This window comes from Saccopteryx bilineata, chromosome 3 (genome assembly GCF_036850765.1).
Source record: "Saccopteryx bilineata isolate mSacBil1 chromosome 3, mSacBil1_pri_phased_curated, whole genome shotgun sequence".
Classification (NCBI taxonomy): Eukaryota; Metazoa; Chordata; class Mammalia; order Chiroptera; family Emballonuridae; genus Saccopteryx; species Saccopteryx bilineata.
Genome location: NC_089492.1, coordinates 287,850,274 through 287,876,881, shown reverse-complemented (window position 1 = coordinate 287,876,881; position 26,608 = coordinate 287,850,274). Strand labels below are relative to the sequence as shown.

The 26,608-nt window shown below is 40.7% G+C and overlaps 1 protein-coding gene across 4 annotated transcripts in view; it reads right to left on the bottom strand.

Moving 5' to 3' along the window:
- Positions 1 to 26,608, bottom strand: part of RERE (arginine-glutamic acid dipeptide repeats) — a 433,372-nt gene that overhangs the window by 150,334 nt on the left and 256,430 nt on the right. For all 4 annotated transcript variants that reach the window (XM_066270541.1, XM_066270544.1, XM_066270542.1 and 1 more), the window contains 3 exons: positions 18,164 to 18,269; positions 16,748 to 16,844; positions 3,478 to 3,582 (listed from right to left, as the gene is read on the bottom strand). In XM_066270541.1, coding sequence (XP_066126638.1) covers positions 3,478 to 3,582; positions 16,748 to 16,844; positions 18,164 to 18,269 — 308 coding nt within the window. The remainder of the gene's footprint in view (positions 1 to 3,477; positions 3,583 to 16,747; positions 16,845 to 18,163; positions 18,270 to 26,608) is intronic.

Below are 26,608 nucleotides of genomic sequence, written 5' to 3'. Positions count from 1 at the left end.
GTCTTGAGAAGTGATTATCCTTTCAGATTAGTACTACTGCTGCACAAGTTGTGCAGATTCATAGTGAACAATACTAAAAATTAAATAGCCTCACATTAGTTTGAGTCAAGTATGACTATGAAATCATTGTCAGTACCAAACATAAAACTCTTTTGATTTTATCAGAGCATTAGATTTCAGAAGTAAAGATAAGAGATTATGGATCTCCCAAACTTTAAAGGCAATGACAAGTCTATTCCCTGCTATCATGCGTGTGTCCAACAACCTAATACCATCAAAACCCAAAGTTCTGAACAACCAGGTCCCCAACAATACACAACATTTAGAAATATAATAACCAGGTTAGGAAAAAATAAAGAGGTAGGCAAACACTGGGGTTTTAAAGGGACCTGTGCAATAAATGTAAAAAAAAATCCAAATTTTCAGTGTTTGCTTAATAGGCTAAGTTATGGAAAACTACATAATTAACTTTTAACTACTATCAGAAAATTTGCTGTGAGACAATAACTCTATCTGAAGCTTCAGTTTCAACTACTCATCTAGAGCAGAGTTCCTGCATTATGCAAGGGGAGGGAGCAGTCCTCCAAGTCTGCAGTTACAGAAGCACCATGCTTGACCTGGTGGTCATACCAACTGACATATATGCACTGCCTCCCAGGATTATTACCATCTTTGACATTTCCTCTCCAAATGACTCAGAGCACTAGGAGTCAGCAGACAGCACCATGCAGCCACGGTTACATGCTAGTCCCACTCATTCAAATAAGGGGTCGAAGGAGAGCTACCCAGAAACCAGCTCGTCACACAGCCCCAATTCCTCACAAAGACAGAAACAGAGGTCTGGGAGGTTAAGTTCTGCAAGGATATGCATCCTGAGCATTCTAACGATTGGGCAGTGCATAGACAGAGAAAACATAAACAGTTTTTCTATAGTCTGTTAAATCGCATGCACTCCTTTGATCACGTGAGCAGCTGCAGGAACTTGACATAAAACCCCAAGCCCAGAGGTCTAGAGTGGTCCAGGATGACACTACTGAGCTGGGGCCGTGGCCACACTAGCTCCACTGATATAAATTTTTACACTCACTTTGTGAGAAGTCTGAGCTCTCCCACAAACTTTACTTTTAAGTAGAAATTCAAATATTTGTTCACTTTGATTTACCCAACAGCCCTATAGCACTTACAATATACCAAGCACAACTGGACAAGGGAACACAAGATGAACACAGGGTGGTTAAGAGACTCGGGAAGGAGGGCCTGTAACTGCTGGACAGGCATGTCTCTGCTGCTTTTTCAGATGAGAGACAAAGAATAGCCTCCTATTGCCTGACTAGGCAGTGGCTCAGTGGACAGAACATCAGACTGGGATGTGGAGGACCCAGGTTCGAGACCTCGAGGTCATCAACTTGAGCGCGGGCTCATCGGGTTTGAGCAAGCCTCACCAGCTTGGACCCAAGGTCACTGGCTCAAGCAAGAGGTCACTCGGTCTGCTGTAGCCTCATGGTCAAGGCACATACGAGAAAGCAATCAATGAACTAAGGAACCGCAACAAAGAATTGATGTTTCTCATCTCTCTCCCTTCCTGTCTGTCTGTCCCTCTTTCTGACTCTCTCTCTCTCTCATTCTCTCTCTCTCTCATTCTCTCTCTCTCTCTCTCTCTCTCTCACACACACACACACAAATAGCCTCCTGTTGCATACCCAACCCACATTTTAAAACAAATGAGAAGTATCACTCTGAATGACTGTTAGCAATACACAAGAAAGTGAGACAGGAACTGTGAGTCTCTAGCTTACACAGCCAAGTTATCTACCACTTTTAATAAGCATCAGCAAAAACAGATGCATCACCAACACTAGTTTGGTTGGTTTTGATAAACCTAAGAGCTAAACACACTTAAAACACAAAAGTGATTTAGTCAATTCACTAATATAATCTAGCTTGTGCAATATGACAACTATTTATCAGACAGTTAAATAAACATGACATCACTGAAATGATAGACTCCATTGTAGCTATACAGAAATCCAAGTTCCAGTGTTCTAAATTTCATCTGGGTAACAGGAAAACATGACTAGGCAGTCAATAAATGCAAATAAAATGTAAAATAAACATTTCAAAATACAAGATGCTTTTGAAATATTACCATTGTTCAGTTTCTTTGTCTTTGGAATAGAGCAAACCTCAAAAAGAAAATAAAAGCTCAAGTTCACTGTTTTATAAAGAAAAGGTAAGCAAAAAAGGTGACCATTACCCTGTTACCACTATAGCTGTTGACTAGTATATTTACAGAGAGACACTAAAATATATGCCCCAATAGAGCTTTATGCAGCCTCTGGCAACCACAGTAAAGAATATGTTGCCTTGCCCTGGCCGGTTGGCTCAGCGGTAGAGCGTCGGCCTAGCGTGTGGAGGACCCGGGTTCGATTCCCGGCCAGGGCACACAGGAGAAGCGCCCATTTGCTTCTCCACCCCTCCGCCGCGCTTTCCTCTCTGTCTCTCTCTTCCCCTCCCGCAGCCAAGGCTCCATTGGAGCAAAGATGGCCCGGGCGCTGGGGATGGCTCTGTGGCCTCTGCCTCAGGCGCTAGAGTGGCTCTGGTCGCAACATGGCGACGCCCAGGATGGGCAGAGCATCGCCCCCTGGTGGGCAGAGCCTCGCCCCTGGTGGGCGTGCCGGGTGGATCCCGGTCGGGCGCATGCGGGAGTCTGTCTGACTGTCTCTCCCTGTTTCCAGCTTAATAAAAATTAAAAAAAAAAAAAAAAAAAAAAAAGAATATGTTGCCTTTTATTGACCCCAGGTTGACTTTATTAACAGCAACATTCTAAATTTTACATATAATTTCTCAGCATCCTCAAGGAAAATATTTGCACTGAAACAATGACCCATCTTGATATTACACTTAATGTAGTTAGTTCTTCCACAACTTCCAGGAGCCAAGCATCTTTTCCTTCTTTCTAAATCCTTGTATTTAGAAAGGAACTGTGAGTCTCTAGCTTACATAGCCAAGTTATCTACCACTTTTAATAAGCATCAGCAAAGACAGATGCATCACCAACACTAGTTTGGTTGGTTTTGATAAACCTAAGAGCTAAACACACTTAAAACACAAAAGGTCGGACTCCCCATAAGGTCCTAGTGTTTTCAATGTGGTATCTGAGAAGGTGTGACAGAATATGCATTAGACTAATCTGCCAATTCACAGGAAGTTCAAAACAGATCCATGAAACATATGTCTTTCTCTTGCCCTCTCTAAATCCAAATTTTCTCACATTTCCTTTTTTTAATAGGAAGATAACAAAGATGTAAATTACAACTCCTTTCAAAGAGGGTTACTATAGGATTTTGGAGTTGATTTTTTTTTTTTAATCTTACTAATATATACCCAGATGTGCATGCACACACGCACACACACACACACATATACACAGTGAGAAACACAAAAATTCTTACTGAGGGGCCCAAGTGATTCACTTACCTCGTCTCAGGGTTATAGCCTAATATGTAGAAAAATGAATCCACTCGGGCTTTAAACTCTCTAGCAGCAAATATGTCAGAAAAATGGGAGATGTTACACTTCCCTCTGAAATCAAACAAACAGAAAAACATTAGTAATACCCTCAGTTGCTTTGTAAACCAAAATATATTGGAGGGGTAAGGGTGGAGGAAGATAGTAACTAAATCCGTATTACTCTAAGCACATGTAGAATATAACTACAATATTCTATTCAGAACACTGGCAGTTTCCAAAAGAAGAGAATGTCCAATATATATATTTTTTTGTTTCATGACTTCATCAACCTACAACTTTGCACTTTTAATTGCTTTTATCCCAGCATTTTAGTCATCGAGCAAAATTAAGGCACAAAGATAACGACTATGAATGAAAGTCTATTACAGTAGAAATGATGAGAGGAAATTAAAACCACAGTTAAATTATGACAATAATCTGTCTAAAGCCCTTCTCCATCATCAAAGCAAAGCATTCTTCCTGCTATCTTATGACAGAATGTATAACTATTAAATATATTTTTCTCTTTTAACATGTAAGAAATAAACTGACTTCAAAATCAGAAAAGCAATTTTAACTTTTGACTATATAGATGGGTTTGAATATACAAACAAAAACTTCCCAAATTTTTAAGTAATGTTCAATGACTTTAAGTTGGAAAACACATTCCTATGTAAATATTGTAATAAAGAGCAGTTAAGGTTTCCAGGTTCATCTGCCAACAAAACCTAAACCACAAGAGAAGTGAAGTCTCTCCAGTCCCGCAGGACTCCGTAAGCCAGGTTTCCATGCACCAAACATAACCCACCTTCCCACCACACACACACACACACACACACACACACACACACACACTCCCCCTCCCCTCACGTCAGGACAATTTCCTAGAAGCTAGAAGGTAAAGAGGTTTATTTCCTAGAGAACAGGAAGGGTTTAAATACTTCCAACTCCCTCAGTGGTCACAGAAAGTAAATTCAATGTCAAGAGGAAGCTAAAGACTATGGTTACAGTAGCTGAAACAGGAGGACCAAAAGCACATCAGGGTACGCCAGGATGCTTCCGGGGATGTGACCTCCCCCATCCAGGGATGTGATCTCCCTCTGTTGGAAAAGGCATGCACTCCCACAGCGCTCCATGAACTGGACGTTAACAACATAATCACCAGCCAGTGGCCAAGGTGTTAGTGAAAGAAACTGGCTGAGGGACATCCACGTGGGAATGAACAATCATTCGCTTCCTATCAAGAAATGAAAAGCCATGTCCTTCCTTCCCACAGGGCACAACTAACTGTGATCAAAGCTTCTGTAATGGGCAGAAACTAAGCCAGGCTCTGACAATTTCTATTTTTTAAATTAAATAAAAAATTCTATTGGTTTACTAAAGTTCCTCTGGGAACTACTGATTAGAAGATAATGCAGGGCTACTGAGCACCTGAAATGTGAAATGTGGTGGTACAACTGAAGAGAAATCAATGTTAGGTTTTATTTCATCTTAATATATATTTAAATAGCTCCCTGTGACTAACAGCTACCATATGCACAGTGCAGATTTCTGTATTCCCATCACTGCAGAGTTCTACTGGGAGCACAGCTTTGTAGGTGTAACAAGACACAAATAAAGAAAATATGAACTAGGTATCAGGACCTAGCCCTCCAGTCTTTAAGCTGGAATGAAGAAAAAGTAGGGAAGATCACTTACAGAGGAAGAATGCTCTCATGCTTCAACTTACCCCCCATCTATCTGAAGTGAGTTAGTCCCTAAAGCCAAGAAGAAATAGGGAAGTTTCTTTATCCATTACTAGAGATAAAAATAGCTATTGCACCTATCATAAAAATATCATATTAAGATCAAATAAAAACTCTATGAAGAAGTCTAGGAAACTGTATACCATTCACTGCTATGGAAAATTATTTTCATTATCCTTGTCCATTAATTTAAAAAAAAGCAAATCTTCTTTATATAGATATTTTATTTCTCAAATTTAAGTTTACCCTTAAAGTTGAAATAATTAATGTATTAATTAAAAAAATAAAAACCCTACCAACCCACAATTTCCAGCACAGGCATGAGAACTCAAACACATTCAAGACGGGTTCTCAGCCTCACACTGCTAAGACTCAGCGCTGCTGCCGGGGCTGTCCTGTTACTCAACAGCAGACAGGACCCCCACACACATCAATTTGACAATCAAAAATATCTAAAGAGATTGCTAAATGTTCCCTGGGGAGGGCAACCCCACTGGTTTAGGGAAAGACAAAGCAGTAGGAATAGAAGGCTATCATCTGACAAATGACTATGAAGCTATAATATCAATATGTAAATTGACACTACCATTAATTATATATCCTCTTTTTGCTTACCCTTTTATTATATGTAGTAGGGTCCATTTTATGCACATTATATAAATAATATTTTATATTATTTTTATAGCCTGCTAATCTACTGAATTCTTTAGTATTTGGTATAGTTTAATTATTGATTCTCTGAGATTTCCCAGATATGCTGTTTTTTGCAAATAAACATAGTTTTACATCTTCCTTATCCTTTCCTAAGCCTCTAATTTCACTGTACCTCTAACACAATGTGGAAATGTCTCTTAGTTGTTCCCATTAAATAGACTAGCTTTAGAAGCAATCATATCATATTCAGAGCCTTTAGAGATAACAGTTTCCCCTTAGTGTTATAAACACGATAAATGATAGTAACACAGAGTCTCAACAATAACCAGCTTGCATTCCTAAAATAAATCTCACTGGTCATCATGCACTTTTAAATGACATATTAGAATTTTTTACAAGAATTTGATTAATTAGATCTAATATATTTCTCCTCACTAACTTCTGCTTTTATCTTTATTATTATTATTCCCTTCTTTATGCTTTTTTGTTTTTGTTGTTTATAACAGTTTTATTCATACTAGCCTTGAAACAACCCAAATATCCACCTTCAAGGAAATGGGCAAACAAATCATTGCATACCGTACTTCCCCATGTACAAGACGTACCTTTTTTCGAAAAATTTGGGTTTCTAATAACTGGGTGTGTCTTATACAGTGGTTGTAGATTTTTTTTACTTGCATTCCCCACTTCTTTTTGTGCTCATTGTTGAAGACAGTGATTCATCATCAGACACAGATGAGGACAAGCTAATGGATGGGAGTTTTGACAGTGATGAGGATCTGTATGAATTTTATGATGAATAAAACTTGAGTTTGATAACTTTATGTAATAACTTATTTTCAAATTTCAGGCCCCCAAATTAAGGTGCATCTTATATAGGGGAATGTCTTATACATGGGAAAACACGGTATTTGTACAATGAAATACCACACGATACAAAAGAAAGAGTTATTGATACATATAGCACAACATAGAAAAATCTTAAAAATTAAATATTGAGTAAAAGAAGCTAGACACACAAAAAAAGTACATACTGCATGATTCCATTTACAGGAAGCTCTGGAACAGGGCAAAAATAATTTATGGTGAGAGAAATCAGAATAGTGGTTGCTTCCGGGTGGGAAGTTTTGAGTGGAAAGAACTCTCTCAGAGAGGGGGGACTATTACACGCCTTGTTTAGAGTCAAACAAGTTTCACAAAATTTATGAAAATGTAAACTTAAAATCTGCATTTTACTGTATATTTAAGAAGTATTGCCTGACCAGTGGTGGTACAGTGAATAAAGTATCCACCCAGGACGCTGAGGGTCTGTTCAAAACTCCAAGGTCGCTGGCTCCGGCGTGGACTCATCTGGCTTGAGCACTGGCTTGCCAGCTTGAGCAGAAGGTCGCAAGTTTGAATGCGGGGCCATGGACATGATCCCAAGGTTGCTGGATTGAGTCCAAGGTCGCTGACTTGAGTTCCCCAGTCAAGGCACATGTGAGAAGCAATCAACAAACAACTAAAGTGAAGCAACTATGAGTTGATGCTTCTCTTCTCTCTCCTCCCTCTCTCTCTCCCTTCCTGTCTCTCTTTAAAAACAAAAAAAAAGTATTAGGAAAAAAAACAATGACTGTCATTAGCAGGTAGATGTGGCTATTCAAAGTTGCTATATCTGCCAGTTTATGAGCCTTTCTGTATCAAGCTCTGTGTACTGAGCAGAACTGAAGACCGGGTTGACATGGCAGATAAGCCCACTACGGGTGGCTCTAACTGCGTGGCACACATTTTGAAATAGAGGGTGATTAAAAGTAGGCTTAGAGTTGTTCATATGGGAAATAATACAATAAATAAATAATACAAGAATAAACTGTTTCATGTACTCAAAACAGTAAACCTACTTTTGCCACACCCTTTATTTTTCATATCATCTATTGTTGCAGAGTAGTGCTTACACTTAAAAATACGTATAAGTAGTGTATCATTTTAAGTACTCAATTTTTTCCCAGAGCTCCCTTTTCAGTACACCATTTGACAGTGTTTGCAGAATGCAGGAGAGACTAGTAGAAAAAACTGCCACCACTCCCACGTTGCTGAAATAGCTGGTTTCAGAGCACCCTAAGGTCCTGTATACCCCGTATCTAAAGTGCTACATCATTGTCAGCAGAAACAAGGCTGAAGACAGGAAAACTCCATGTCATGCGGTCCTTTCACTGAACAGTAACAAAGGCTTCCTAGCACAGATTTGTCTGGGTAGCCCTCGGGGTGGAGCCCACGGAGTTACACCTTGGGCAGTGTCTCATCTGAAGAGTGCTCTGGCTGGTGGGAGGTGCTCATCTGAAGGGGATGAAGGGCAGAAAAAAGAACCACCTTACGCAAGGAGAGAATACAAACAGAAACTGCAGCCCAGCAATTCACTCCCTCAACACTACCCCAAACCGGGCAAGTCTCTATATCCCAGGCAAAGGCAACCTCAGAGAAACGGCCGAGGATGACAGAAAGCTTAAGAGTAGCATGTTTGCTTACAGGTATTATTTCACTCCTACCTGAAAACATGGAGAATAAAGATTCTGAGACAGAGTCAGTATACTGAGTATTATAAGATATTTGATTAATGACAGGCATGGGATTTTAAGCTTCTTTTCTGTTTCTAGTTCTGTTTCTCTTGCCTTCCTCTTGGCTGTAGCTGAACATTTTCTCCGATTCCACCTTGATCTGTCTACAATTCTAGTGGATCACTGACTGTACAGTTTTTTCAGCTGCTGTAACAACATACAACCCTGCTTCCACCTCAGTCCCTGGGCCTGCCCATTTTTTAAATATAATTGCCTTAAGAATTCCTCTATCTACACTGAGGACAACATCAGTGTTTTGTTTTGGTTTATTTGTTGTTCTTTTTATCATTTAAGCTAGGGATTTAATTAATTTTATTTTATTTTTCACTTAAATGAATGTATTTAGTATAACTAGTTTTCCTCTGAGTACTGTTTTAAATGCATGCCATAGATTCTGGTATATAGTACTTTTATTGTCTTTTTTAATTTGTTTCTTGTTATACCCAGGAGTTGTTTAATAGAATATTTTAAACTTCCAGATAAAAGAAACTTTCTCTTCTTTGTTCTTATTTGTAAACTTAAGTATTATTGCATTTTAATCAGATAGCTTCTTTGTGATGTAAAATACAATTCTTAAGAATATGCCAAGGTACACTGAAGAATGAGTATTCTCAACTGTTAGGGTATAGCATTCAAACTATGTACATAGGTTAAATGCATAGAAATAAATGTAACAAGAATGGGGAACTCTCTAGAGGAAAACTCCTAGACACCCTAGAAGATGTAAAAGCAACATGAACAAGTGGAAAAGCATCCCCTGCTCTCGGCAGGAAAGACTCATCCTGGCACTAACCCACAGCTTCATCTGTAGATTCATTGCAGTCCTAATGCAAACATCAACTACCTATTTCACGGACTGAAACAGTTACTACTAAGATTCACATAGAAAAACAAATAGCTGCAGAGGTGGGGAACCAACCCTATCAGACATTAAAGCACACTTTAAAGCCTCTATAATTCAAACAGTATGGTGCTGACACATAAACAGAGGGAAACACATTGGCAAAGCCAGAATACTAGGGACAATGACACAGGACAAGGTGGCACTCAAACTGTTGTGGTGAAGACAGGCTTTTAAACAAATGACACCGGGACAGCTGGGCAGGGAAAAGCTTTCTGACCACGACTCAAAAGTCTTGAGGGAATAAAAGAAACGCTGATTGATTTCACTACAGAAAACCTTTGCACAATTAAAAAACATAAAATTAAAAGAAAAGTGAGAGAAGTGGGAGGAAATATTTGCAACATACAACAGATAAATGGAAAACTTTTAAAAAGTGAGAAACAAAAGGACAAAAACCAAATAGAAGAGACATCTATTGACAGACAACTCATCAAAAAAAAAAAGAGACAAAAACATCCTTCATACATATGAAAAAAATGCTCACTCACTCATTGTTAGCAAAATAAAGTAAAACACTGACATACAGTTTCTCACCCATCAGACACAAAATTTTAAAAAATCAAACAATGCATTCAGATGGGAAAAGAGAAAGCCTCCTACATTGCTGGAGGAAATGCAAACTGTTCTGTGTTCTGGAGGGAAATCACACATACATGAACCTTTCAACACAGCACTCTCTTATGAGCCCATCCTGAAGACACACACCGACAATAAGAAAATACATGCACAAGGACATTTCAGTGCAGCAGCAGCATGATGGAAAAATCCTACAAACAGCCAAAACGCCCATACACAAAATGCACATGGCACAGTTGAATCAACTATGGCACAACCACACAGCAGAGTACTATGCAGTTATAAAAAAGAATGAGAGAGTTCTCTGTGCACTGATATGGAGCAATCTCTAGAACATAGCATTGAGTGAAAAAAGCAAAGAGTGAGAGTGTCTATAGTAAGCTACCCTTAGATAAGAAGTTATAAGAAAATAAACGTGTAAAACTGCTCATTTGTGAAAAGAAAATGCAGGAAGGACGCACCAGTTATCTATAGCAGACAGGAAAGATATGGGGACTGGAGCAGGACAGCAGGGGATGAGACCGTCTCTGTAGAGCCCTGAGCCTCAGAGCCACAGCAACAGCCCACACACCCTTGCACGCCCCCAAAACAGTCCAAATCAACCGGGAAGAACCAAAACCAAAATGCGAAGTCTAACAAATGAACCTAACTCTATTACAAATGAGTAGCACAACCACACTTAGGAAGGTGTGTAAGAACAGAACTTACATATATGTAAGCAACTTCTAAATGTGTTTCTCACAGGGACATGGGTTATAAATTCTAAAACTAAGTTATATGCATTCAAACTGAATAAAAATAAGGAACTATAAATACATTTTAAACAAGAACTAAGTTTCCACTGCTGAAGGAAGAAGTTACAGAGGAAAGAGGAAGGGTAGAAACGGGCGGGACTGTGGTGATGGACGGGAAATGCGCTTCCCCTCCATGCTCTTGGCCATGTGGGGATACAAGAGGCCGGCAGGACACAAACCACAGAGGGGACCTCACGAGAACTAAACACTGTGGCACCCTGATCTCAGACTTCCAGCCTTGAGGATTATGAGGTGTTTTTGTTGTTTTTTCCCCCCTCAGGGACAGAGAGAGTCTGATAGAGGGATAGATAGGGACAGACAGACAGGAACGGAGAGAGATGAGAAGCATCAATCATCAGTTTTTTTTTTTTCGTTGTGACACCTTAGTTGTTCACTGATTGCTTTCTCGTATGTGCCATGACCGCGGGCCTTCAGCAGACTGAGTAACCCCTTGCTCGAGCCAGTGACCTTGGGTCCAAGCTGGTGAGCTTTTTGCTCAAGCCAGATGAGCCCGCGTTCAAGGTGGCAACCTTGGGGTCTCGAACCTGGGTCCTTCCACATCCCAGTCCAACGCTCTATCCACTGCACCACCGCCTGGTCAGGCGAGGACTATGAGGTTTATAAGTCACCCAGTACTTTGTTATAGCAGCCTGAATGAAACAAGACACTAGAGAAATTCAAATAGGGTTTTTAGGTCAACAGTATTGCACTAATGCTAATATCCTGGTTCCCATAACTGTACCACTGTTATGTAAGATGTTAACACTGAGGAAAACTCGGGGAGGGATATATGGAAACTCAGTACTTATAAGTTTTCTGTGTGTCTAAAAGTGGCTTCAAATAAAAGAATTTTAAGAAGACTATAAGATGTATTCAAGGGCAGAGAGTGAGTTATTCCATTATGTGTCCCCAGTACCTACAGAGTCCTTCCCCTACAGGGGGATCAGTAACATGTGAAATAATGACTGAACAAGTAAATAAATGACTGACAAGTTATGGTGTCTAAATGAAGTACTAAGTATATATAGACAAGACAATAAAAATGCTGTAGGTAGAAGTTATTGCACATATAAAAATGATAGATTAAAACCAGGAAATTAATCTTAAACTGTGAAACTAAGACCTCTGAGGCATCATGAAATGTGTTAAGAACTTGCAGGAGCTGGCCCTGGCCCATGGCCCAGTGGATAGAGCGTCAGCCTGGTGTGTGGATGTCCCGGGTTACATTTCCAGTCAGGGCACACAGGAGAAGTGACCTCTGCTTCTTTTCCCCGCCCTCTCCCCCTTCTCTCTCCCTCTTCCCCTCCTGGAGCCAGTGGTTCATTTGATCCACGTCAGCCTCAGGTGCTGAGGACAGCTCGATTGATCCATCGGCCTTAAACAGGGGTTGCTGGGTGGAGCCCAGTCAGGGCTTGCAGGAGTTTGTCTCACTATCTCTCCACCTCTCACCTTAAAAAACACAACAAAACAAAAAACAAAACTTGCAGGACTAAAAGAATTTTGGGGACTCATATAAAGATGTGATTAATCCATTTCAATCACTGCATATATATGATCCTGCCTGTTCATAACAAAGTAAGGAGATAAATTAATTGAAGATGAAAAGACTAGAAGCCCTAAACAGCTGGTTCAGGGTTTCTTGGCCCTGGGCTTACTAAATATATTCCTATAATATGAATTCCTAATAAGATGATAGTTTATAACCTGACCTACTTTAGGATAAATTTTAACAAATGATTACTTGAAGTAGGAAGCAGATAATGAAAAAGTTGGAAAAGAGCCCTCAAGCCGATGAGACATTTATACTCTCCTATGTTGCCCTCCACAGTCGGTACTGAAGAAGTCACTGTCACACGTGCACAGTGTACTTGAAAGGTCACAGTTCACAGTCCAATCACAAAGCAATCATTCTAGATCCTATAACCATCAATAAAATATTATCTTTAAAGTAAAAAAATTAACAGCCTACAAACTGCAAGTTACAATTTTTATTTAGTTTAATAAAATGTATCTGCTTATTCTTGGAACAGGTTTATCTGCTCATTCTCAAAGCATCTAGAGATGGCTTCTTGAGCTAATCTCTTCTACCATAACTGAAGTAGTCTGTGTAGCCAATTAATCCATCCTACTAGCCACAGAAAACTAAAATAAATGAATGCTGAGTAACTGCAACATCAATAACTTGATACAGAATTACAATTAATGTATAATTGACTCTTTTCTCCCTTTGATGTTTTTAAGAACCCCATTGAGCATCAAGGCACAGAGGCACTACTCATGCTTCTAATATGAACCACTCTGTGCAGAACCAGAAGATGTATGTTTGGTGCAGGGTTCTGCCACTTAATCCTATGACCTTCATTCAGTAAGTCTGTCAAAAGGATGGCTTCAAAGGTTAACAAACTTGGCCTTGATCACAACACTATGTGACAGAACCAGGATTCAAATTTCAATGTGATGGTTTTTTGTTTTTGTTTTAAATTATACCAGGGTTAGCCAAAACACTTACCTGGATATAAAGAGGACTCAAAAATACTCTCCTCAAGAGCCTAACTTTACTTTACGGTTACTGATAAAGATATATAATAAGAAAAAGAAGCAGTTGTAGAAACTTGGCTGGGGATCAGGGGCAGCCCAGACAAGAATCAGGAGTGGCAGCAGAGCCATAAGCAGGACCTCAGCGCAGGTTTCTACAACCGTACAGACCACAGTCTCTTCCAGAAATAGACCTGCTTTGGGTAGAGAAATGCTTCACTCTCAATTCACACAGAAGAGGCTGCAGAGGGACTGTTTCCCTGTTGATACACAACAGCTGAAGGACAAAGCCCTCTCCCCTTTATAACCTAACAACCCTAGCACCCCGAAGAAGGAAGTCCTCCATCTGTTCCCCCGAGTGAATGGAATGCCCGAGTCCCCCTGGACTTGCTGTGAGCTCAGTGAATCCACACTGCTGGGCTCTTTGGTCTTCGAGAAGAAGGGTGCTAACCACTAACACTATCAGTCTTTCTCTGTTCTTGTTCTTTTCTGTCCTCCATGTTTTGTTTTGTTTTTCATTCTAGTCATCTGGCCCTCTTTCATGTGCCCATGGATTATTTGGCACTCTTTCAAAATTTGATTTACTTCTAGCAATACTGCTTTGTATCTATGGAGAAAGAAAAAAATTTTCTGTGGATAAGTGATGAAGGAAAAATTGGAAGGAAAAAGCTTAATTCCCTCCCCCCCCAACAACTTAAAATTAAAGTAATCGAGTTTTGGTGAAGAAAGGTGTAAACAGAGGTTCCTGGAGGCACTGCCATTCAATCCTGCTTCTACAAAAGGTGACCTTACAATGAGCACCCTGCCACCAAGAACCAGGCAACAACAATGCACCCCAGACAGGTGAGCTCCAGATGTGGGCAACTGTCAACACGTCCACAAATGTTTACTGAGCGCCTGCTAGGCCAGATCTTTTGGTAATTATGTGACTACTATCATCTGGCATCTTTGAAAAAGAAAAAAGAAAAGAAACTGTTAAGTGACATAAGATATGTTCTATTTGTACCTAATTTAGAATGATAGCTATATAAAACCACTCTGTGGCCCTTTAAAGAAAATACCACAGGAGAATAAAAACTAATCAATAACCGCTCTACTTACCTACATGGTGAGAAGAAAACAGGGAATTACCACTTGAGCTCTCCAGCCCTGAGTCGCCAGTGAAGGGACACCCCACAAATATGTCTGATTGCAAACCCCACTACACTCATCTGGGTGCAGCTGGAATTATCGAGGACAAAGAGTTTTTTTACAAATGCTCACATGGTATAAAAAGACTCTACAAATCAGAACAGCTTCTGATAAATACTCAGATATAGTCATTTTAAGCAATTAATGTAAAAACATGTTAAACAACCAGGGCTGCATACATACCTCATATATTTGTCTTAACTGCAACTTTAAATTGCTTGAAATCATTTATTTCAACAAATGAAACAAGACAAGAAGAGCAGGGGAAACATGCAAAGCAGGATACATGAGAACCCCCCCCCCCCCCAGGCCAAGCCACTTGTCCCAGCTAACATTTAATGGTTCCATCAATCCATCCAATTTTCCATAAACTTGCCTTCTTCGGCTTGCGAATTTATGACCCATAAGCCATAGCCACAAAGACATAAAAAGCTTTTGTGAATTTTGGAAAAAGTTTATAAAACACCATGGACTTCTCCAAATATAACGATCAAGCCCTACAGGAAGCCAGTCTACCGCCACCACTCCTTCCCTACAGCGGGCTCAGCAGACTGGCTCACACACCAAACCTGGCCCAATGCCTGCTTTCGGAGAACCCAGGAACTATATGAATGGCTTTTACATTCTTAAACAGCAAAAAGGAAATCAAAAGAAAAGTAATACAGCTCCCGCCACGCGGGAATTAAATGCGACTCATATCTCAGGGCCCGTAAACATAGCACGCGGGAATGAAATGAAGCCCAGACCTCAGGGCCATAAACACAGTTCTGCTGGAGCCCAGCCGACGCATGTGAGGTGCCCACAGCTTCTGAGCTGCAACGGCTGAACTGAGTAGGTGCAACAGAGACCAAATGAAAGATTATCTGCCCCAAAAGTTTGTCAAAACTAGCCCTATATTAAAAGTTGATACTAATTTGCCTTGAAATAATTGGCTTTAGCTATGGAGCTTTGCACAAGAGACTCCATCCAGATGGTTTTACTAAATCCCATCTGCGCAACGTAATCGAGAAATGATTATATCTTATTGTAGTTCAGCTAAAAGCCAGCATATCCCTATGGCCTTTTTGAGAGGAAAAACAAACAAACAAACATATTCTTTAACAAACAAAGCAGTTCTCCAATCACTTTACTGCTTCCAGTGGGGAAAGTTATTACTTGCCTTAACTTTCTCTACCAGGTATGAAGCCCAAAGTCTTCCATTTATATACAAAATATGCCAGAATATATGTGTATCTTTTTCTTGAAAGGAACAAAACAAAGCAGGTGCTTGTGGTCACTTTTTGGCATAATTACCTAAGATATTAAGAATAGCTTGCAATGTTACCTTCTGTGTCAGAATTAAGTCTTCAATATATTCTCCCTACCGCAAGCCTTTTAGAAAATTTTTCATACATACAGAAAATTGAAAGACTAGGTCAATGAAAATCCTATACACTATGTGTAGATTAAAAATTACATGCTCGCCCTGGCCGGTTGGCTCAGCGGTAGAGCGTCGGCCTGGCGTGCAGGAGTCCCGGATTCGATTCCCGGCCAGGGCACACAGGAGAAGCACCCATCTGCTTCTCCACTCCTCCCCATCTCCTTCCTCTCTGTCTCTCTCTTCCCCTCCCACAGCCGAGGCTCCATTGGAGCAAAGACAGCCCGGGCGCGGGGGATGGCTCTGTGGCCTCTGCCTCAGGCGCTAGAATAGCTCTGGATGCAACAGAGCGACGCCCCAGAGGGGCAGAACATCGCCCCCTGGTGGGCATGCCGGGTGGATCCCGTCAGGCGCATGTGGGAGTCTGTCTGACTGCCTCCCCGTTTCCAGCTTCGGAAAAATGAAAGAAAAAAAAATTACATGCTCAATTAATTTCATGCTGCCCTAGTTGTTTCTCCATTTCTTTACCTGTCTTTTCTAGTGGCAGAGGCTGAATCTTTAGGAAACTACCTGCAGACCATCACAACACTTTACCCTGAATGCTTTAGGAACCAATACCAGGATAATAACTCTCAAGAAGACAAAGATAAGAAAACAACAACTATGGAGTATAAAATAATGAAATAGGAAAAAAAACCCTCCCCCCTCCCACACACATTCATTAGTGAAAATACAGGCAACCTCTGAGCCCCTCAATACAGAGTCAACACTGGACGCCAGCGTCCAAGACCACAGGGGTAACCAGACTAGGAGATCAGGAGAGCTCAGCCTCTGCTTCCTATCTGATGACTCCTCCTTCACAGGAAGACCACGCCTCTGACACTTACCTGAGGGCAGCAGCATGGTAGGTGTCCACGTAGTCAGAAATGAAGAGCTCTCGGTTCTTAATTACTGGGTCTGTAATGACAAGTTCTCTTCCAGAGTCTGTCAAAAAATTAATTCATTAAGTGGACATTAAAATTGAGTTTCCCAAAACAATTAGGAAAATTTTGCAAAATTTTTCTTTCAGTGTCACTGTCCACTAAAGAAAGCACAATAAATAACCAGGCCTGGTCAGCAAAACAAAGAGAAATAATACAGAGCAGTAATAACAGAAACAGAGTATTCTGCTGGGTGTGTTTTACACCCTTTACTTAAGCGCCAAAAGTTTGCTGAAATGCATTAAGCACAAATTTGTTTTTAAAAGGGATGATACGATCACATTTCAGCAACTTGTAAACTACTAAATATTTAGCCATCCTGTCCATCTTATTTTTTATTGCTCAATAGTTCAGGATGGGGTGAAACTACACTGTTTCCGCCGGGGGGGGGGGGGACCAAACTACTATTTTTAATAATAAACCATACTCAACTCTTTTAACAAAAATTTTTATAGCTTCAAAGGAGAGTAAAAGTAGTAAGATATAAAAGAACGTCATTCTATCATTCTTCAAAACTATGTCTGATGACGGTTTATTGAATAAAAACCTATCACCAAAAGCAGTGTGGAGTGTGAGGGGCACAGCCATCAGGGACAGAGCTGGATCCCTGCCCAGGAACCGCCACTCTGAGGACACACGGCCTTGGCCACTTCCTCAGCATCTCTAAGCCTCAACTTCCTTATCTAGAAGTGGGGAGCGACATAATTAATGGATAACAAATGTGGATCAGCTATCATGAGGCCTAGCACCTCTCAAAAATCAATGAAAAGGAACTATAATACATCTGAACAAATGTAATGTACATTTTATATACATATCTTATATATCAATGAAATTATTGGGTAGAAACTACAATACCAGAGGAAAAATAATTTAAAAGATACTCTGAACAACCTTCCTCTTGTTCTGAAAGTCAAGATGCAAGCTGAATTCCAAAACAGCCAAGAAAGCTTTGCTTTGAAAACTGAACTTCAAAACTCTGAATACAGATAAGTCCAATACTAGACAACTGAAAAAGAGAGAAAACTGAAATACAATCCTGTAGGGTTTAAGTATTATTAGTTCATTGTATGTGAGAAAATTACTATCCTTTCCAAACAAGACCTATCTCTAGTCCAAGTTTAAGAGGAAGATGCCGGTGGCACACACACGCTCAGGTTGTTTTTAAAGCAAAATAATGAGAGAACTCAGTAAAAAATGAACATTCCAGTAACGTCCTTATTTATAAGAAGCTTTATTTTCTCTCTATTAATGCATGTCTTTAGAAAGAACTTTGTCCAAAGCTGAGAAAGTGTAAGAAGCAAACCAGAAGGGCATATTTACCATTTTCATTATGTCGATCCTGAACCAAATGCTGATACACAGAATCTGGAACTTCAGACTGACGGTAGTACCATTTGACGTTCATGAGTAGGTGGTCCCTCTTACTCTGAAAAGGAAAATCTAACAGCGTTAGGAACAGGGTTTCAGGTGCCCACAGCTGCATACCACACCCAAGAACAAAAGCCCCTGGAAACAGGTGGACAGGCAGAGAGGGAGACACACAATTATCACCAGGATCACTAAAAACACATAAGTCAATTATGAGGTCAATTTTTAGTTTTTCTAAATCCCAGCCACAGCACCCCTCTGACCTGATTCCTTCAAAGTTGTTCATTTCAGGAAACAAAGGAGGCCATACTGAATGTATAAATTTCCCCAGTTTGATTAATTCATTCAATTGTTGTATTTTTTTATTTGGCAGTAACTACATATTACTAAATGAATATATCCCCCTATCTTAATTTTTAATCATTTTGGTGAATATTTGTCAACTGTATTATAAATATTTATAAACACTGTGCAGCCATTAAGGGCAATAAATTAGAAAGCACTTCTCCAACAAGGCCTGGTTTACCAATCACTCAGACTGAGTTACATCCTCCCTCCACTTGACAGCCACTTAACTGGCAGCTATTGCTATATAGCAGACTAACATAGCAATCCAGGGGGGTGATGCAAGTACCGTGAGTCCATGGAGCACAGACCTAGCTTATCTTCAAATTTCCAGAGAATAGAATACCTCATATATAAATATTTGTGAATAATGAAGATCATCATTTTATGATGATCAGGGTCTCATAAATGTGTGTGGGACACTTAACTGCCTAAAAGTTAACTTTCTTGCTAGTTCAAAGAATAGAGGATCACTGTCCTTCCATTTGGAGGCAATGAGAGCTACACAACGCGGTGCACCACTCTATGTCCTGGTCATGAAACACCTCGACCTGCCAGCAAACGAGAGCTTCCTTTAGCCTCGTCAAATACGTTCCCAGCCCAGGTGGGGGCCGTAAGAGTTGTCACCAACGTGACTGCTTATCACTCAGCAGCTTCTACCTTCTCATCACAAGTCAGCGGGTCAGAAATGAAAGAGCTAAAATCTGAGCAATGCCTCGCAGTTATAAAGGCGATGGCTCAATCCCCAGCTACGTCAAAGGAGCCTTTTTTAATGAAGTAGGACGCTTTCTGCTTAACTTATGTAAATATACATATTTTCCACTAACAGGCCAGAAAGGCTCAAAGGAAAGAAAGAATGAAAAGAAAGAAAAGGAAAACCTTTGCTAAAATATTTAAGCCATTTAAAAAAAACAGAAAGAAAAAAAAACTGCCAACAGTCTTGACTAAACCCAAAAGTGAAGAAATCTATTCCTAAGTCAACATCATAAATATCAAGAATCTTCTTTTGTACTTAATCGTGCCAAATACATAGGCTTATAAAAATAGGGGCAGCATTACTGATTTCAATAAAAGACTGTATACCCAAAATAATCCTACATAACGGGCACTTTTAGAGTTTTCATCCCTTTTTGCACTTTACATTCTCACTATTTATATACTGCAGGTGGGAAGACAAAGCCAAATTAGGATGATAATAATAATAAATGTTACATATAGGAGCTTATAAACAGGAACAATTATTTCCAGCAGGGAATTATAAAGGAAGTAAAATATGACTTTGGAAAAAACAGAAAATATTTCAATGGATTCTTTCTAGGCAAGGGATGAGACCTGAGAAAGATACAAAGAGAGAGAAAATACAAGACAAGTGCAGGTGCACGTGGTCTATCCACGTGCAGCACAAGGAAAAGTTCTGCATGACACTGAGAAGAACTTGAATCCTGAAGAGTTTGGCCTTCAGTGGGTGTTGGGCAAATAAATTTGTAAAATCTGTATTTTCTGGTTTTGCTCACTTTTATTGTTAAAAATGGCCGCTGCTCACGTGATGCTGCTGCCATATGATAGTGCTAATTACCTTTCTGCTTGGGAAGGGGTTTGGTTATGCTAATATGTGCTGGAGGAGGAGTTGTACCACCAAAAAGTTTTAAGGAGGAGGAGCGAGGAGGCCATTTTGGAAGAGGCCATGTGGTTGCAGAGGAGGCAGGTGGCCAAGATGGAGGTGTGCAGATGGGAACCAGAGGGGACTGAGTGAGCTGGTGGGGGCCTTTGATTCTAGGAAAACTCAGATATGTCAGTAGCTTTGTGAGCGCTGAGTGAGTGAGTTTTGGAGCCCAGTGTGTTTGTGTGTACTCGCCTGATGGGTGTGGGCTAGAATAAAAGATATGGCCCATCAGTTCTTGGCTCCGTTGTTCCATTACCCTCTATCCGCATCAATGGGAAACTGCATATGCCAGGTGGCTGTGAAGGAGGCTGCAACTACTGGCTGTACAGTGGGCTTCTAACTCGCCGGGACAAATGGCATCTTCTATCCCCACTACTGACCCAATCCATAGGCACGGAGGCAAAAAACACTGAGACACAGGAGAGCCGCTGGAAAGCTAGTCTCATTCCCAGGCAAGGTAATAAAGAGCACAGAAACAAACCAACCAAACAATCAATCAGGGGAAGGGACAGTCCGTCTGACGGAACTCGGGGATGAGCTCACTTCACTAAATATACTAACACAAGATTTCTCAACTCAGCACTATTACCACTTGGTCCAGTCAAGTCTGTGCGGAAACCTGTCCTGTGTACTGTGAGATGCTCATAGCAGCCCTAGCCTCCAACCACTAAATACCAGTGGTATTCCTCCATTATGACAACCAAAAATGTCTCCAAATGTTGTCAAATGTCCCCTTTGGGGACAAAATTACCCCAATTGAAAACCAATGGTCTAACAGTTTCCTTTTTAGGAAATCTAAATCAGAATGGCAAGAATAAAACCTGTGTCAAGCACTACTAGGTGAAGAATATGGACCATAGGTAACAGAATACTGGAAAGTCTGATGTGGTTCAAATTCCAGCTCTCCCATTTCCCCGCCACATGACTCTGGGCATCTTACTAAGATTCACTGAGTCACCCTTTCCTGTAAAGTGGGAGTTCTGAAACCTACCTAATAGGACTACTGAAAGTAGTCAAAAGATGGAAAAGCACGGGGAACTGAGTAGGTACTCAAAAGAGAACTGTTCTCTCTGTAAGGGAATATAACCACTGCTTCACAGAAGAGTTTCAAGGAGTTATTTCTTCACAACAATGAGGTTTCCCTCAAGAGCTGATAGTGATCTCTAGTAATTGAGTTACTAATCATGGATGCTTCAGTGCCACAGTAATGAGTTACTTAGTAGAGCACAAAGGAATTCAGATCAACTAGCAGTCCTAGCAACAATGTTCTAAAATCTATACTTTCACCTATTTTTGTTACATACCTAACTTAAGGGCAACAGAAATAACCTAAAGCACCCTAACTGGTGACTGTACAATGTCTATTTTTCAGAACCAAACCAGTGACCCTGGACACCTTCTGAGGTATAGTATCTGTTATCTTCCAAACCAAACACAATTCATTATTACACACACATACACATAATTACCACTCTGGGTTATTTGTACATAGACTTATGACTCCTAATACTAGACTTCACAAAGGTAGTGGAAAGCCTTTTGGATTTTCAAATGCAGTTCTACTCAATAACCAGGGAATGGCAGCATTGCATCAAAAAAGTCTCCAGACTCTCAATTTCACAGATATAACACAACAAAGATTGTGACTCAAAGTAAACATGTTTTAAAGAAATTTAAGCAGCTGCAATCACACTCTTCCTAAATAGATCAGAAATTTGGTTAAAGATTATACATCTATAAAGGGCAATAAACTGTTTCAGAGGGTACTAACCTCAAATTAGGTAATTCAGATTCCTAGTCCTGCCTGCAATAGTTAGCTGGGGGTGGTGACCTTAGTGGAATCACCAAGCCATGTGACAAGTGAAAAGACAGAAAAAGATGATGTCTATGATTGGGTTCCATCTTTCAGCCTTAAGCCTAGATTTCTTCCCCAGACAAAACCAAGTAGATAAAATAAGGGAGTTTTCTCTACATCAGGGGTCCCCAAACTTTTTACACAGGGGGCCAGTTCACTGTCCCTCAGACCGTTGGGGGGCCGCCACATACAGTGCTCCTCTCACTGACCACCAGTGAAAGAGGTGCCCCTTTCCGGAAGTGCGACGGGAGCTGTATAAATGGTTTCAGGGGGCCACATGCAGCCCGCGGGCCGTAGTTTGGGGATTCCTGCTCTACATCAAAATAATTGCATTAGCTAATATTACCATCCTAAAAAACTTTTACAATTAAAATATCTTCTATGGAAGCTGTATGCACTGAGGAACGAAAGGAAGCAAAGTAAAACCCCTCTCCCAGTAATGGCTACCAGAGCCACCTCAGACATATGGTGCTGCTCAAATGTTAACCATGGAAAACCATCTTCTTCCCATTAGCCAGTAGTCAAAGATTCTGCTCAAAATCACAGAAAAGTAAAGGTAGAAGTGGAGTTAGTTGATCATCTAATACAACCCTAACCACCAGGGTTTGAATCATGGCTTTGCAACTTCCTTAAGCTTTGTAACTTCAGGCAAATGACTTTGCCAAGTCTCAATTTTCTTATATATAAAATGAGGAAAAATTAATAGTCTCTAGCTCATTAGGTTGTGAGATTAACTAAATGAATGTAAGTAGAGTGGATGTGCTCTCAGTAAATGCTGGATATTACTACCACTGTTTTCAGATGAAAAGAGTCAAGCTATAAGAGGTGGCTTATAAATTTGCTTTTCTCCAATTCAAAAGCATGCTAGTAATAGCAATACAAAAGCAAATCATGTAGCAAATTAGGTAGAAGTATCTATACTTCTACAACAATTCGAGAAGCATATCAAGTATTTCTGACAAATATGCCTCATTATTGACTAGTGATATAATTATACAATTGCATAAAGGTCAAAGTTGTTATAAATGACACATTTTAAACAGAATGTGATAAAAAGCTTCCTCTGTAAAGGCACCCTGGGGTATATTTCTGAATATAGAAGAGCCCACTGGGAAGTAAATAATTTCCCACCATTTTATCTTTAAAGAGGAGAGAAAGAGACTGACTGATTCCAAGTGATTGGAAAGCACTAACAGGAGCACCTCCAATCTGCTTACAGTAGTTCCACAGGAGTGGCTCTGTGCAAAAAAGAGGGAGCAGCTGATTCTGGGTTCAATTAGAGATTCCTCCATTTCCTTGGCTTGGGTTTCTTTGAAATGAAGAATTATGTAAATTTAAGGAAATAGTTTAACAGACAAACCCATCCCTACCAGGGTTAAGGGGAAAAGCTAGCCTGATGGTGGGTGTTTTGGGAGCAGAGGATGATTTTTAGAGCTTTGAATGTCAGCCAACAGGTTAAGAATGAATTAAAAAGTCATAACTGAGGTGCAAGGCAGGTGGCTCAGTGAATAGAGCATCGTCCTGGTGCACTGAGGTCGTGGTTCAATCCTCAGTCAGGCCACTTGTGAGAAGCAATCAATGAGTACACGCCTGACCAGGCGGCAGGTGGATAGAGCGTCAGACTGGGATGTGGAGGATCCAGGTTCGAGACCTCGAGGTCGCCAGCTTAAACGCGGGCTCATCTGGTTAGAGCAAAAGCTCACCAGCTTGGACCCAAGGTCACTGGTTCGAGCAAGGGGTTACTCGGTCTGCTGAAGGCCCACGGTCTAGGCACATATGAGAAAGCAATCAATGAAAAACTAAGGTGTCCCAATGCGCAATGAAAAACTGGTGATTGATGGTTCTCATCTCTCTGTTCCTGTCTATCTGTCCCTATCTATCCCTCTCTCTGACTCTCTCTCTGTCTCTGTTAAAAAAAAAAAAAAAAGAGTACACAACTAAATGGAACAAGTTGATGCTTCTCTCTCTTTCTCCCTTCCACCCAATCAATGGAAACTTTTTTTTAATTTCAGAACTGAAATTAAAACATTCAGAATGAGAACGAATAAAGGTAAACTAGGGAGAAAGGAAGGCAGCAGAGACAGGTGGCTGCTGCTAAAGGGTACTAGTTTATTTTTATCAACAACATACAACATAGCCATCTCAAATACAAGTACAATATCCAAGGCTGAGATCTTGCATCGAGATCTTTCATGATTATTAATATAGTACTTTCATTGATTTAAATAGCCAACCTGAGTCTTTCTTAGAACCAGTTCTATCCTCCTCCAGGAAAAGGTTTTAACACAACATTAAAAAAATAAAGGAAGCGTGCGGAGGTGGGTGTAGAAAGAGAGAAAAGGAGTTCAGAAATGACCAACAAAACAAGTACAGAGATTCCTTAATGCAATATGGAGGAGGCCCCCAAACCAGAATGGGACCAACAATCAATTTAAATTCACCTGCGTTACACAGAAAAGACCTTCTCAGCCCTATAAATACCTACCAGATACCATAAAGCCCCCAAAGCCCTCCAAACAGGCTACTCTAGGCCCTCTACTGGCATCAGATATGAGAGTGCGATCAAGCCAAAGACAGCCTAACCAGGATATGAAGATGGATGCCATCAAAGGAACAACTTCACAAGGTTGTATTTTTAACTTCTCTAGATTCAGATTCAGGTGAAATCAGACCAAATTACTTGTTTTAAAGAGCCCAAATAGATAATAACATTTTCCCAGAAATCTGGGAACTAGAAGTAACTTAATATTTGCATACTGTATGGCTGAAGAAGATATCTTTAGAAGAAACTTTTCATGCATTTCCCACAAGATGGTCATAATATGGTGACAGCTATATGAGTACTAGAGGTTTACTGTATAATTCAGAAATGTCTACACAAACTGAGTTGGTAGTCAAGATACTAAGACTGCAGAGAAGAGGAAAAACTACCAGGGACATCATGGCCTCCCTTCTAGGTGCTGCACAGCTGGTTTAAAGTTGCATTTCAGCCCCTCAGGGCCCACCTCCACCCACAAGGCAATTCCTGGTGGGAAGACTGTCCACACAAAACCTTGGGAACACTTAGTGACTTTGGCAGAGGGAGTAGGGATAGTCAATGGGATCAAAGATTACTATTCTTTTAAGGCCAAACATAACTCCAGGCATATGTACATGGGAATCCAACCTAAAAGATGCTTTCTGCCTGGCCAGGTGGTGGCACAGTAGAGAGAGCGTTGACCTAGGATGCTGAGCCCCCAGATTCGAAACTCCAAGGTCGCTTGTTTGAGCAAGCGCCAATCCAGCTTGAACACAGAATCACCAGATTGAGCGCGGGGTTACCAACTTGAGTGTGGCTAGCTTGAGCCCCTGGTCACTGGCTCAGCTGGAGACCCCTCCAACCCATCAAGACTTGTATGAGAAAGCAAGCAATGAACACCTAAAGTGCAGCAACTCATAGTTCAAGCCACTACTCTATTCCTAACATAAGACACTAGGAATGTGATATTTTCTATATCTAATCTAAATATAGCTTTATATACACTCTGTAGCCATTACAGGTCAAAAGGCCATGAAAGAGCTACAGGAAAACACAAGTGCCACCAGGGCTTGGGCCACCAGGTACACCCAGCTCAGAGCTTGCTGTAACGTGGACATCAGGGGACGGGGAGTGGGGGGGAGCAGAAGCACTGACTGAAAGGAGGTGAAAGGAAGCTGAGCATCTCCTATGAATAAACACATTACCATGCGCAAATCTCCCTTATATATCGAGAGAGTAAGTAAACACTGCTGCCTTTAACTACCTTTCTTACTGCCACCAAGTACACAAAGCATGGCCATTTTTGTTTTGTCCTAAAATGCCCTTCTCCCTGCGTTCTAAGGTTGTGTGCCAGTGGACCTGGAAGAGCGTCTACCACAGGAGTCGCCGTCTACATCACCTTCCAAGGTGGCCACCTGCCCTGTGAAACACTAGGGTCACAGCACCTCTCCTCCTGGGGGCCACGCCACGCGTTTCTAACAGAGTCCTGTTTAGTGGTGTGATGGTTAATTTTATGTGTCAACCTGACTGCATTAGGAGATGTCCAGATAACTGGTCAAACATTATTTCTGGGTCTGTCAGAGATCAGAATTTGATTCAGTAGACTGAGTGAGATCTGCCCTCAGATGTGGATGGGTCATCCCATCTGTTGGGGGCCTTGATGGAACAGAAAGGTGAGGAATGGGCAAATTCTCTCTATTCTTGAGCCAGGACATGCCATCAGACACTGGAGCTCCTGCTGTCGAGCTTTCGGACTCCAGGACTTACACCAGTGGCCTCTCAGTTCTCAGGCCTTTAGGCTTGTACTGATTTATACCACCTGCTTGTCTGGTTTTCTAACTTGCAGACAGCAAATTATGGGAATTGTTGGCTTCCATAACCACATAAGACAATTCCTATAGTATATATACATTTATCCTCCAATGGTTGTTTCTTTGGAGAATTATGATTAACACAAGTGGCTATTTACCTTTCTTTTTCTTTTCTTTTTTTTTTTTTTTTTTGGCATTTGCAAAT